This window comes from Esox lucius, chromosome 15 (assembly GCF_011004845.1).
Source record: "Esox lucius isolate fEsoLuc1 chromosome 15, fEsoLuc1.pri, whole genome shotgun sequence".
In the NCBI taxonomy this organism is placed as follows: domain Eukaryota; kingdom Metazoa; phylum Chordata; class Actinopteri; order Esociformes; family Esocidae; genus Esox; species Esox lucius.
The window spans coordinates 15,957,561-15,972,167 of record NC_047583.1 but is presented as its reverse complement, the minus strand read 5'-3'; the positions used below and the strand labels follow the sequence as shown (position 1 = coordinate 15,972,167).

General features: G+C 44.1%; 2 protein-coding genes across 2 annotated transcripts in view; one reads left to right on the top strand and one right to left on the bottom strand.

The window, feature by feature from the left end:
• Nucleotides 1-95: 95 nt before the first annotated feature.
• On the top strand, nt 96-8,414 carry plk4 (polo-like kinase 4 (Drosophila)). The gene is made up of 14 exons (XM_010878855.5): nt 96-314; nt 1,182-1,277; nt 1,896-1,991; nt 2,375-2,489; nt 2,607-3,570; nt 3,667-3,746; nt 3,868-4,157; nt 4,265-4,369; nt 6,547-6,649; nt 6,746-6,895; nt 7,024-7,252; nt 7,404-7,497; nt 7,591-7,838; nt 8,013-8,414. The coding sequence occupies exons 1-14, from the start codon at nt 285-287 to the stop codon at nt 8,110-8,112; spliced, it is 2,700 nt and encodes an 899-aa protein (XP_010877157.2). The 5' UTR covers nt 96-284; the 3' UTR covers nt 8,113-8,414.
• Nucleotides 8,415-8,891: 477 nt separating this feature from the next.
• itpk1b (inositol-tetrakisphosphate 1-kinase b) overlaps nt 8,892-14,607 on the bottom strand; it is a 55,879-nt gene continuing 50,163 nt past the window's right edge. The window contains exons 9-11 of the mRNA XM_010878856.4: nt 13,129-13,196; nt 12,847-13,009; nt 8,892-12,403 (exon numbers count right to left, since the gene is read on the bottom strand). Of these exons, the coding sequence (XP_010877158.1) occupies nt 12,069-12,403; nt 12,847-13,009; nt 13,129-13,196 (566 nt within the window). The 3' untranslated portion in view covers nt 8,892-12,068. The remainder of the gene's footprint in view (nt 12,404-12,846; nt 13,010-13,128; nt 13,197-14,607) is intronic.

The following is a 14,607-nucleotide window of genomic DNA, read 5'->3' as shown; positions in this document are numbered from 1 at the left end:
CCACAGACTTTTGCAAAATGGTAGAATTTCTACTTCAGTCACTTTTTTTCGAAGTGTATTTGCGACCACATTCGCTTGTTGCCATATGACGTGTACAGTCACGTGACGCCGAGAGTAACGGGCGGATATTTTCAAAATGGAAGAAAGGAGAAAGTTTTGGAGGGGATTAAAATACCAACATTTACTTGTTTTATCGAAGGTCGATTACATCCGCTGAGGAGTTCAAACGAATAAACATGCGTTGAATCATCGTTTTGAAACGGTTGGAAAGATCAAGAAGCAAGATGAGTGTTTCAATCGGTGATAAAATCGAGGTGAGTTTTCGTCCTAGCTAGATAGCTACAAGTCAGTAGCTAGCTATCTAGTTGTTATTTACTGAAGGTTTAGCGTAGGTAATTAGTTAGTTCATAACATCATTTTAGTTCGATTAAGTTGCGCCGACTTCTCTAGCTACCCGTTTATGTTGTCTATTAACGTTAGCTAGTTAGATACTGCACTGTTTTTGCAAAGCAGTTAAGTAACACAGTCGTCTCTAGAGACTAGTCGAGTGCTGGTAAAAACTGCACAGCAGACTGACACCATGTGCAGCAAGTACCGTTCTGCTATAGCAGCGGAGTCGTTTTTGTCTCTCTTGAGACAGCGACTCACCGCATCGCGGTGTGTTGTTGCCTGGAGACGGGGGAGCACAATTACTGCTTCAGCGGGAAGACAGCCGCGATAATTGAAGGTTTTGGTTGGCCATATGATGGAGACAGCTGTGACTAGCGTTAGATTATTTACTGCTGTCAGTTGGCTAACGGTGTTTTGTTTATAGCGAGTACGTTATTACTTAGATTACCCTAACTACGTACGTCTGTTGTGCTGGGCAATACGGTCCGTCTAGACCGCCACAGTACACGACACTCATCAGATCGAATATGTTCGACAAAGTTCTACATTATTTCTTTCAAAACCTGGCAACTAACGCCGGTACCATTAAATGCGAAGTCCGTGAAGATGAGGAGAAAATGTTATCTACAACTGGGAAACTAAAGATTGAGGTAACTTAACGTCCGAAGACAGACAGGCAAATACTGTAGTTCTACAATAATGTTAAGATAGTCATAATTTACAGTAGCTTAGTTGTTGTTGTTGATTTTTTAGCTTGTTTGGTGACAGGATTCCCTTTCGATCTCTTATAGGATTTCAAAGTTCTTACCCTCCTTGGCAAGGGATCATTTGCATGTGTTTACCGGGCAAAGTCAGTGAACACTGGCTTGGAGGTGGCAATTAAAATGGTAAGAATTATTTTCTGATAATGCTATAGCTAGCTAGCTGAATTCCACATCACAGTGCTTCATGATTAAAAGTAAAAATAGGAATTAAAAGACATTTGAAAATAATTCACATAGGATCTCTATGTTGAGGCACCCTGTTATGGATAATGCTATGTGCTTGTTGCTCCCCAGGGAACTATAAAAACACAGAAACATGTAAAATTTTAGTCGAGCACAGCAGCTCAAAATTGTTTGTTATTGACAATTACAAACAGAAAAATCTCAGGTGTTGACTGTTGATCCTACACAGTAAACACTAGCACTGATCATCAGAATCATGATCACCATTTCACTACTAGGTGGTGCGTTTAGCAGAGCCTTGTTCGTTACCTTAAGCCTCCCTCCCAGGGGTCCTCTGTGGGCGGTTGTTGAGTCCAGACAGGTTTCTGTCTGTTGATAGCGCTCAGCTTCTCTTTGTGGAAAACAGATTGGTTACTACCAAAGGACTAAACATGTGTATTATAACACTCATGTATACTTTTTTATATTCTACAACGGGTTAAATGGATATTGTGTTGTTCCTACAATCACAGCACATCCATGCAGGACAATCACCTTATTGTTCCCTTTTCTTTGCAGATCGACAAGAAAGCCATGCATAAAGCAGGTATGGTCCAGCGAGTGAGTAATGAAGTTGAGATTCAGTGTCGACTGAAGCATCCATCAATTCTAGAGGTAGGTGTGTGTTGGCTGGTTATGGCATGATTGATGCAATGGTGAAATCTGATTTAAATGGATAACCCAGTAGGTAATATCAAGCTCTTTTTCAATTTTTGATGGTAATAATAATAATTTAAAAAGTGTTGGCTTTGGATACATTTTAGTCCATTTCAACTCTTTACATTAATATATTTTTGTGTCTTTGAGTACAATGTTCAAATGTGTTAAGTGTTGCTTTGTATAGGCTCATGAAATTACCTTGCACCATCCATCAAACTGCATACAGTCACATAGAAATAGTATCCTGGAGTTAATCTGAGTCCGGGAACTTTTATTTACATTTACACAACTGTATTCACCCTGATATAAAATTGACTCATCATTTTGATTTTCTGCAGCTGTACAATTACTTTGAAGACAGTAACTATGTGTACTTAGTGTTGGAGATGTGCCATAATGGAGAGATGAGTCGATACTTGAAAGAAAGGAAGGTGCCCTTCTCCGAGGATGAAGGTGAGTGAATGTTTTTTTCCACCAGTGATAAATCTCTTAACTGGAAATGTAGACTGTTAACATGTCTGGACAATTTTCCTTTTGTGAGTGGTTTGTTTTTGTTGTTTCACATTACAGCACGGCACTTCATGCATCAAATTGTGAAAGGCATGCTATACCTGCATACACATGGCATCATGCATCGGGACTTGACCCTCTCTAATCTGCTGCTGTCGAGCAACATGAACCTAAAAATAGCTGACTTTGGCCTAGCCACCCAATTAAAGCTCCCCAGCGACAAGCACTTCACTATGTGTGGCACACCCAATTACATCTCCCCAGAGGTGGCCACCCGCAGTGCCCATGGTCTGGAGTCTGATGTCTGGTCTCTGGGCTGCATGTTCTACGCCTTCCTGATGGGCCGGCCCCCGTTTGACACAGACACAGTGAAGCACACCCTGAACAAGGTCGTCCTCGGGGAGTATAGCATGCCCAGCCACGTGTCTCAGGAGGCCCAGGACCTGATCCACCAGCTGCTGAGGAAGGACCCTGGACAGCGGCCTAGCCTGTCTGCCGTGCTGGACCACCCCTTCATGACCCAAAGCCTGCTGGCCAGGACCAAGGAGCTGAGCCTGGGGGAACCGGGCTCCATGGACAGCGGCATCGCCACCATCTCCACAGCCTGCGCCTCATCTGGCTCCGGCAGTAGCCGTCTCCAGAGAAGAGCCAGGCGTGGGATGGGACCCGCCCTGCCTAACCGCATGACGCCTGTCCCCACCCTGACGCGGCCATCCAGCGACGCCTGCCTTGACGGGCCTGACCATTGGCAGGAGCAGCACCCCGACAGAGCAGGCAGGAGCAGGGCAGCTCCAGGCGGGGGGAATGGAAGGCCCCACTCCCGTTACCTACGGAGGGCTCACTCCTCGGACCGATCCAGCTCCTCGGCCACTTCCACCCGTGAGCTGGAGAGGTGCCACTCTGAGGAGACGCTTACTGGGTTGGGGAGACTGGCCTTTCCTGTCTCCTCCAGCTATAAAGACACAACACCGCCCTTTGCAGAGCGTGGACGCCTCCCATCCCCGCCTGTCAAACAGCCAAGCAGGTACGGTGTGACGTCCGTGTGATGAACACAGTGTAACGTCTGTTAACATCCCCGTGTCTTCTAGACTCCTTCAATACATGTATGTTTCCTTTATAGTCCACGGTGTTTATATTCAACACAGCAACCATTCCAGCTAAAGGAGTCAGAAGGGTTACAGAATTGGTTCAGTAAAGAAGGTATCGTACACCTGCCCTTTTCTAGACCGTTTCTCAAATGTGAAATCACAATGTAAAGGTTTTAAAGCTCAAGTCAGTGCTTAAAGTTCACACATTGTTCTTGGCTTACCGGGATTTCCAGGTCCGTTACCGAGGCCCACCGATGCCAGTTCTCACAGCAGCAGCGGAGGAAGGGAGCCTCTCGGTGTACATAACTCCTGGAGCGACAAACCAGCGGGTAGAGGTCCTCACTTCCACCACCCCTCCAACACAGAGTCTTACCGGGAGAACGAGCAGCCAGGTCCTGTGGGAGAGCTGCACAGTCTGTCTAAACCCAGTGGAGAAAATGACAAGAAGTCCCTGAGAAATGTGCTCCCTCCCCTGTGTGCCGCCAGACTGAAGCCGATCAGACAGAAGACTAAGAACGCTGTGGTAAGAGGGACACAGCCCAAAGATGCCCCCTTGGGATATTCGACAGGTCTTACTGTGACAGTCTTGTGGTTCCCTGCTCTACAGCTGTTTTTTGGTCTCCTCCCCAGGTGAGCATTCTGGACACAGGAGAGGTGTGTATGGAGCTGCTCAAGGGCCTGGGCGCTCAGGAGAGGGTCAAAGAGGTCCTCAGGATATCCTGCGACGGTTTGATGGTGAGTTCTAGGAACTTTACGTTTTAGAAAGATTTAACACTCTAACTCACTCTATAATCTCATAAAAATGTGTTTCCCAACAACTGAATGCATTCCTGAAGACAAATAACATTTATGAAATGCTCCAGTCCGGTTTCAGATCCCATCATAGTACTGAGACTGCACTCGTGAAGGTAACAAATTACCTTCTAATGGCCTCAGACAAAGGTTTTGCATCCGTCCTGTGGCTTCTTGATCTTAGTGCTGCTTTTGACACTATTGATTACTCTCTTCTCTTAGAGAGACTGGAAACCCATATTGGGCTACGTGCACATGTTCTAGCCTGGTTTTAATCTTATTTATCTGAAAGATATCAGTTTGTTAGTGTGGATGGTATATCCTCTGACAAGTCAAAGGTATGCTTTGGTGTTCCTCAAGGCTCGGTTTTGGGCCCATTATTGTTCTCACTATATATGATGCCTCTGTTCTACTGATGATACACAGTTATATATTTCAATGAAGCATGGAGAAGCCCCAAAATTAGCTACTTTGGAAGCATGCGTTTCAGATATTAGGAAGTGGATGACAGAGAACTTCTTGCTCTTAAACTCAAGAAAAACAGAAATGTTTGTTTTAGGACCCAAGAAACAGAGTGTTGTTAACAGATCTCACTGTGAACCTCAATGGCTGTATGGTCGTTTCCAAAAAAACAAAAAAAACCTCGGCGTTACCCTTGACCCTGACCTCTCCTTTGAAGAACATATAAAATATGTCTCAAGAGTTGCTTATTTTCAACTTCGAAACATTGCAAAAATCTGATGCAGAAAAACGAATCCATGCTTTCGTTACTTCTAGACTAGATTACTGCAATGCTCTTCTCTCTGGTTTCCCTGACAAATCAATAAATAAACTTCAAATAGTGCTGCACACGGCTGCTAGAATCCTAACTAGAACAAAAAAATTTGAACACATTACTCCTGTACTAGCGTCCTTCCACTGGCTGCCTGTCAGGGTTAGGGCTGATTTTAAGGTTTTACTGTTAACCTGTAAATCAATACATGGACGTGCTCCTACTTACCTTGCTGAAATGATCCAGCCATACTTACCTACACGTAACCTATAATTGCAAGATGCAGGCCTTTTAATAGTACCTAGAATTTCTTAACAAACAGCCAGAGGCAGGGCCTTTTCTCATAGAGCTCCACTACTGTGGAATGATCTGCCAATTAAGGTTAGAAATGCAAACTCAGTGCAAATGTTCAAGTGTCTGCTAAAAACCCATCTCTACAGCACGGTTTATGATTAGGTGTGGCCTGGCCCGGGGGCGTGAAGGTGACCAGTAGGATTGATACTGTCCACCCTTGCTGTCTTGCCAGATGGGCTCTCGTCGCCACTGGGATGCCCTCCCTCCAATGCCTTTCGGGGGAAGAGTCACTGGCTTGTTGTTGTCTCTCTGTTGTGCTATTGTGCAATTGGGCTGTACTCTGCTGGCAATACTCGGCCCTCATTCAGGGTGGTTGCGGTTGGTGGGTGTCCCTTTGGTTGATGCCTGGCAATGTGGGGGGATTTATTTCCTGCCTGTTTGGCCCTGTCCGGGGCCTCCCCCGGGTAGAGCCACAGTGTCGCCGGACCCCCCCCGTCTCAGTCCCAAGGTCTTACGCTGCTATACTATTGTGCTGGGGGATTGGGTCAGTTCTCATTCCCCACTAAGTTCTCCTTCTCCACTATAAATCGTTGTTGATAGGAGGATTTTCCCAGTCTCCTCCTGTTTTACAATTTAGGAGGACATGAGGTACTGGTCCACACCTGCGGAGTACCTGGTTTGGGGGGCCCGTTGCTGTCTCTGTCCTTGTTCATCTGGTCATACTTCTGTATTTAGACTCTGTATTTAGCCCACATGCATGTATTAATTATTCCAATTGGACTCTTAATATCTCACCCGGCACAGACAGAAGAGGACTGGTCACCCCTCTGAGTCTGGGTCCTCTCTAGGTTTCTTCCTAAATTTCGGCCTTCTTTGGGAGTTTTTCCTAGCCACTAGAATTCCACCCTACTGTTGTTTGCTCCTTGGTGAGCCGGGTGTTTCTGTAAAAGCACTTTGTGACAACTGCTGTTGTAAAAAGGGCTTTATAAATACATTTGATTGATTAAAATAATGGCGAAACACTAATGTCCGCCTTTCCACCATACTCCTGCAGGTCACTATATTCCAGCCAAATGAGGGGAAGGGTTTTCCTGTGCTAGACCACCCCCCTGCTCCTCCTGAAGACATACTGATCTGCAGCTATGAGGACCTACCAGGTACACTTCTACCAGACAGTGACGTGATTACAACCATCAGCTGTAAACTGCACTAAGTTGGAATGTTAATCGTTGTCTTCTTTTTGTCCTCCATAGAGAAGTACTGGAAGAAATACCAGTATGCCTCCAAGTTTGTGCAGCTTGTGAAATCCAAGACTCCCAAGGTTACCCTCTACACCAAGTACGCCAAATGTATGCTGATGGAGAACTCCCCCAAGGCAGACCTGGAGGTTTGCTTCTACGATGGTACTGACCACTAGCATTAATCTGATGTGACGTTGAAGGGGTTATCCTCCTCTTGGATTGAAAAACGTATGGCCGCACACTGTTAATCTATATTGTCCTGACCAGCGACTCCCCTCTTGCTGTGACAGGAGCAAAGACCCACCTGACATCGGAGCTGGTCCGGGTGGTGGAGAAGACTGGGAAGTCGTACACGGTGAAGGGGGAGGTGGGTCTGAGCGGCCTCAGCCCAGAGAGCAGGGTCTACGTGGAACTGTCTGACGAGGGCCACAGAATGTGTCTATCTCTAGAGGCGGCCATCACTGCAGAAGAGCAGCACAGTGCCAAGAGCACCCCATTCTTCCCCATCACCATTGGCAGGTGAGAGACACGGTTATCTGTCATCAGTGCTAATGCTGGAAATATAACCCACCATGTCGTAGCAAGCAGTCGTACTTTAGCCTCTGAGATATTGAAGACTGTCATTCCCATTCCCGGAGTCAACGACCTTGCTCCTCTTTGTCCCTCCCAGGAGGCCTGCCACCCCAGACACCTCCTGCTCGTTGTCCCAACCTGGCCCTGCTGACGGGGTGTCACCACCCCAGCCCCCACGCATCACTCCCTCTGTGGGTTTGTCCTTCTAACCGGTATATTCCACGAGTTCCTGTTGAGCAAATGAACTCACAACGGGAGCGTTTCCTTTCTCTGTCAATCTTCAGATGATCTCCTACAACGGGTCCGACTTCACCTCAGCCAGTATGAAGAAAACCACCGCGCTGACAGTCAGTCTCGACCACGCCACCAACGCGGGGAAGGTGCTCAAGTCTGTGTTTGTGCCAAATATTGGTTGGGCCTCCCAGCTGACCAGTGGGGAGGTGTGGGTGCAGTTCAATGATGGCTCCCAGCTGGTGGTGCAGGCGGGGGTCTCCTGTATCATCTACACGTCTCCAGAGGGACGGACCACCAGGTACCGGGCACTTAGCACAGCACATTGAAGTCCCCCAGTGACAAACGCACAGGGCTGGGCTCCACCACGCTGTCATTCGACACGGTCTGGTCATTTTCATAAATACCAGGTGGATTGAGCAGGGGTTGTTGTCTACACGTTTTTGCTGACATGTTCCTGTGTATTTTGCTCAAGGTACAAGGAGAACGAGAAGCTGCCAGAGCCTGTGAAGGAGAAGCTGCACTGTCTGTCCACCATCCTGGGCCTGCTGGCCAGTCCAGCAGCGTGCCGCTGAATCCAGAGGCTCTTACCCTGTCAGGTCCTTGTACAGGGAGGGGCGACTGACCGGCTGTATACTGAGACATGCGTACCTCTCAAATGTGCTTGTAAATATGACATATGTACAGATGACAAATTATGAAAAGATATATATTTTCTTAAGTGCCCATGTTGTAAAGTATAATCTTGTTGTTGAAAAAGTGTGCGTGTGTGTGTTTGCGCAAGTCTTTTTAAATGTGTCTATGTTGTCTGTTGTTTAACCATTATTTCCATGAAATGTAATTCAAAAAAGCTCAAGCAATAAACATCTGCAGGCTGGGTAGTGTTCAGTCTTCCTAGGGTGATTGGAGGGGTCTTTCGTTTTTTTATATTCTCACTATCTTTTGCAAACACAATGGCTAAAAGTAAATGTTGACAGCAAAATCATTTAAGGATGGATAAGTTGTTGTGGTATTTCTTCAAGGTGTCCTGTATTAATGTATGAAAACGGAAGCAAGGTACCTATCAAGTGTGAGAAACCCAATACTCCATGGGACTTCTGTCCTACCTTATTAGTTGCATCCACCTGGTGTCCCAGGTCTAATCAGTCCCTGATTGGAGGGTTGCCATGAAGCAAAACTGGCATTGAGGCCTAATTAAACTCATCTGGCCAAATGCGCTAAGACTAAAGTAGTTGAAAATTTAAAATCCATGATACCTGGATGCATACATTTTAGATCTAAAGGTAATTGAAGAATGGCAATTTTCATCCTGTAAAAAATGTTTTGTACTTTTTAGAAATGACTCAACTCAAGGTTGTTTTTATCTTTCAGGTTTATTTTTGCCTGGTTGTTTTAGCCATTAATAAAAAAGATCACAAATTGAGGATTAGATTCTTTCTTCAGAGAACTTTTACAAAACCATGTATGCAGAATGTGTATTATATACTGTATACATTCACATATATACACACTATATATAACATTTCAGAGTAAACATTCAGGTGGAAGCTGAGATCACAATGACATTGTCAGAGTTGGAGAAATGATCAAGGTAGTTAGTAGGGGTAATATTTCCCACTTGAAAGCACAATAAGGAACACAATGAGGGACACGCAGTATAGTGGTCTACAGGGATGTCAGCATTTCCACAAGATACTGGGCATGGCTTGGTTAGGACACACCCTCTCAGTCACTGTTCACCCACACAGGTTTTTCAAAGCACTGCTACCATTGGGTTAGACTGAGGACTCTAGATCCATTTAATCAATTTTAGCCAGGATGTTGCCATGGAGGTCTTCCCCATTTTAAATGAGCCAACTATTAGTTGGGAGCATTCAGCCAATTAACAGAGTAGTGTCCAATTGAGTTGCCCATTGTTAGGAAATAGTTTAAAGCTATAGAGACAGTTAAAGGAAATAACTGAATGCTATAGCGCAGACATCACTATTGAAGGCATACACTATTTCAATCTCAACTAGATGGACTTTCAACTACATTGGCTGATAGCTCGTTTGTCAAGTGATCATAACTCCAATCGGATCATCAGGACACATCAGCTAACGAACAAAATGTAGTACTTTGACATCAAGATAGCCTCAATTGTGCTCAGTTGTGATGCTGTAATGGCACACATTACACAGATGAGTCTGCCATCTCTATGGTTTAAGCAAATTCACCTCCATCTAGTGGCTACAACTATGACTGCTACTCAACTCATATCCCAGAAGGCTGCAGGTGGAAGGGGCTACTTTGCTTTAAGGGCTAAGTAACCTCTGGTAAGTTTTGTTTGCTAGACTACTTACTGTATTCACAAATGCTTTCTCTAGGGCTAGTCTACAATAAAGCAGCACTTCAAGTACCCAATAGTTTTTACATGGAGTTAGGAGTCCTGCAGTCTTTTCCTTGATCTTCAACTGGATTATAGGAGTGAATGCAGAGGCAACTGTATGCTTCTCACTCTTCTTGCTGTTCTGAAGATTTCATTTGCCAACTATCCGTTTCACTACCTGTCTGACAAAAATCCATTGTTTATTTAAATCTTCCCTCACTCTTCTCCAATATATATAAAAAAAATCATTTCCCCATAAAATCTCAATAAAATAAATTGCTCTTAGGAAACGTCATGTCAAAGACATTAACAAAACAATTAAAAAAAGGATGTCTCACAGTGAACATTGGGAGCAAAAAAAATGGTATTCCTCCCTTGTATTATTTTTAACCTCATTGTGACACTCCAGAAGGACACAGCAGCTGCACAATATTCTCACGGGGAGTTTGGCTTCAGTGGGAACCAGCTAGAAGAGTACCGAAGGACTACAGGCTGTTTCACTGTTTAATAGATGCCAGCAGTGTGCTTGCAATTGTCCTGTCAATAAGGCTGAAAGTACAAAGAAAATAAAGAATCCATAACATTGTAATCAAGACAATTAATTTCATGGTCACAAAAATAATGTATGTTGATTTAGTTGGCTAAATATACAGTATATATTCTATATATATATCACTCAATTTGAAATTAGTGGCGTAACAATCACTATACCAATTGAACAATGTATTAGAGGCCCAGAGTTTCAACTGAGCTTTCAACAAATGGTAATGGAGCGAGAGGATTGGACAGAGTTCCCAGTTCAAAGGTCATTTCAAATCCATAAACTAGCCCTGTGTCGGACTCTCAACTCATTTCCACTAAAGCACTGGAATTCTTCTTGAAAATACCCACATACACAAACGGAATGTGATCCTCATCTTTCAGCATGGCTGAAGCAACAGAAATCAAGTTATAAAACACAGAGACATGGACTGGCTTGTACTCACATAAACCTCCTGTATAAACATCAACCACATCTGAAAAACACGCAAACGTCTTTATAAACATTAGCCAGTGTTTTCTTTTACTGTTGACAAATGTTTAGATCAGCTGTGATCAGCGGTCTATGCAGAAGGCCTTTGCAGCCTTTCATGCTACATATATCTTAATATTATCAAATCTACTTTTGTTTTTGCTGTTGTGAAGACTATAAAATTCACAACAGGAGAACAGCCTTCCACTACACATAGCGCATTGTCAATTAGATGGCACACAGGAAAGTCAGCTATTTCATGTTATTAAAATGTGGCTCAAGATCCTCATGACTTGCTTGTAATTGTGGAAATGATCAAGTGAGCTCTTCTGAGTCAGTCTGAGTGCCATCGGCACAGGCAGCTGCTCCAAACCAGTGGAGTGTTTAATACCCAGGCAAGATTCTAGTACTACATCCCTCCTACCCTAAAGTCCATGTATGACAGAGTGGTGAACATCACAATACAGGCACACATCACTGGTGAGTTTCAATGCAGGAAATGTTTTGTGAATGTGCCTGCGTGTCTGGGGCACAAGGTCAGACTTGGTCATTCACCCAATGCCCTCAAGTGGACCACATGTTCAGATATTTAACATAGAGAGAAACTAAACCAGCAGTTAAGCAGAGTTCCCAAAAGTTCACATTACAGTACTATAACACTTCAGCTGCACTACACACGTTGTGTTGCCAACAGCAATTTGTCAATGTGACGTTCTTTCTGCTACACAAGAACCCAACCCAAAAAGCGTTTTCCTCATATCAATTCCCCAAAGTAGAACAAACTTGCAGGTCAGCCAACGAGAATCAAACGCGGGGGATACTTGAGCTTGGACGCTGCCATTGGAGAAAACAACACGGACAACATAGCAGCTTTCACTCATTTCAAACATTCTCTAATGGCTGATGGCAAAGCCTGACGCCAATGACTGTAGTGTAGCAGAGCTGTAAGTCTCATTCAACAAAAAGGCAGAAGAATATCCAACACCCAATCACCATCATCAATATCTACATAGGAAAAGTTGTTTTGATTACAGATATATTATAATTATTATTGTAATTATTATAACTAATATTCATTACGGTCACCATTATCATTGGCTTTTGTTGGGGAGTGGAACAGGGGGCGGTCTGACGGGGGAAGAGAAGGGCAGTCATTGGGAGGAAGCCTTGGTAGCTATCGTGGACACACAGTGCTGCTGGAAGTTGGTGGACATAGCGGAGTTACAGCCCAGTCTCTGGCGGGGGCCCTTCAGGCTCCCATCCCCGTCCACAATCCAGGGGCTGCTGCTTGCCTCTTTCCCCAGCATGCTGCAGCAGCCTGGGGGGCTTGGGGCGGGGGCTGTTGGTACCATGGTGCTGGGGGGCTGGCTGGACGCCAGGCTTTTGGGCTGCCCACTGGCTTGGGGGTTGTCGGGGGCGTGAGCCTGGAGCACACTGGTGATGTGTGTCAGGAGGTCGTTGAAGAATTCTGGGACACCCTCGTAACCTGAAGGTAGAAGAGGGTTAGTCTTAATAATTCCCTGAGTAATTCTCATTTAACCTTCCAAACAGTGGGTAACCGATGGTAACAGCACAGTGAACAAAACATGTAATAGTAGTTGTAGTCTTGTAGTTATCAGGACGTATTGAGTGCCTATCTTCTGTCGTTAAGGCATTGGTGAATGTTTTTGAGAGTAGGGATTAGCTCACAACCATTCCATAACACTCTGACCGTCAAAAGTGGCAATAAGAGTGCAATCCGAAAACAGTGTAACCATAGCAACAGCCTTAGCCTTTCTGTGATAGGGTGCTGATGACATCACCGTTGAGCTAACTCTCTGAGAGGCCTCAAAACCACTCTCCAAAGATGACCATGTCACTCACACACGCATTATATTAATCACTCATTTCAAATAAAATTCGTAAAACCAAGCAAACCTGACCACTCACCCGGGAATGCATTGATGTCGATGACGGCGTGTTGGCCCGTGAGGTTGTTAATGATGACGTCGATGCCAAACAAAGACACACCCAGCGCCCGTCGCAAAGACCCGGACAGCTCTCTGATGACATCATCACTGGGTGGCTGGGACAACCCCTCCACGTTGTCCCTCTGTGGCAGAATGAAAACAGTCGGATTATACAGTACTGAGGGATTTTAATAACACTGAGAATTGGGTTAATTAATAAAAATAAGTAACGTAATGCAACATGTTCATATTTTCAACTTACAGATGTTAGGTCTGAAGATGACTCCGGCTTTGATACGTTGTGACTGTTGAAACAAATTGCTTTTCGGTCTGTAATGGAAAAAAACAATTACTGTTGTCAAATAACGTGAATTTCTCATCTTCACATTTGACCCAAAAATTGTCATGGAAGTGAAGTTCTAATCTCTGGCACTAGGAGGTAGCAAAGACTCATTTGAGTGACAAATGTCCGGCGCAATACACTAGTCGATCGAAACAATGGAACACCAACCACAAAGAATTAATGAAGAGGTATACCATTATCACATTCAAGTTTAAGCGCAATCTTAAAAAAATACTGGGAACCATTTTTAGATGTTAACATACACTACTGTTTAAATGTTTGGGGTCACTTAGAAATGTCCTTGTTTTTGTCAATTAAAATAACATCAAATTGATCAGAAATACACTTTACAGCAATGCTAACATAATTGCAAAAGGGTTTTCGAATGATCACGTAGCTTTTTAAAATGATGAACTTGGATTAGCAAACAACGTGCCATTGGAACACAGGACTGATGGTTCCTGATAATTGGGCCTCTGTACGCCTATGTAGATATTCTATTTATTTATTTTTTATTAGCCGTTTCCAGCTGTATATCCAGCTACTATAGTCATTTACAACATTAACAATGTCTACACCGTATTCCTAATTAATTTGATATTTTAAATGGACAGCAAATTTGCTTTACTTTTGAATACAAAGACATTTCTAAGTGATCCTAAACCTTTGAACAGTGGTGTACATTTGAAGCATTCATGCATTGGGTGCAGTTGACCTTGTGTGCATGTGTCATTACCAGAAATCCCATAGAGTAAATGAAGTGTTAGATAAGATATCTACTCCCTCCAACAAGCAAGATCCAGGCTTTCCTCAGCTTCTTTACCATTCCTATAGACAGGGGCTGTGTTACCACGGTCTGTTCAATCATCCTAACCGTCAGACGATTAGAAAAACAAACTCCAAAACCACAGTACAGCCTAAGAAATGACGAGGATAAATTGACACTTAAAAACAAACCTCTCCATCCGTTAACCCAGTTTAGTTTAAAACGATCATACAACGACGTTCTGTGTTCCAACTGGTCAAAAATCGCACTACATCAATGGCCTTCATAAAGCACAGCTTAGCCACCGCCAAACAGATAAAACCCATCTAATCTTTCATCTGACTCAGCATGGGAATTCCTTAACAACATCACTGACGTCCAGCCCTACACAGTCATCACAGTCCTCATGTTACAACCTCACTACCAGGCACCTGTTTGTAATCATTAACACTAAGAAACAAGAGTTCGGTAATCGGGGGAAAGTGGCAGCTACACATAATTCTCAGGAATGCTAATGAGGATCCTAGTCTCAGATCACCTCTGCTGGTAACCAGGGAAGTGGGATGGAAACTTACGTTCTCTTGACACCAAGCCTGCTTTCACAACAATGAGACCAAGTGTTCACTCATAAC

Excerpts from the sequence above, each read along its gene's own strand:
- plk4 (XM_010878855.5), top strand. The coding sequence starts at position 285 with ATGAGTGTTTCAATCGGTGATAAAATCGAG. Across the intron at positions 315-1,181 it reads CAATCGGTGATAAAATCGAG|GATTTCAAAGTTCTTACCCT; the intron begins GTGAGTTTTCGT and ends GATCTCTTATAG. Across the intron at positions 7,498-7,590 it reads CCCCACGCATCACTCCCTCT|ATGATCTCCTACAACGGGTC; the intron begins GTGGGTTTGTCC and ends GTCAATCTTCAG.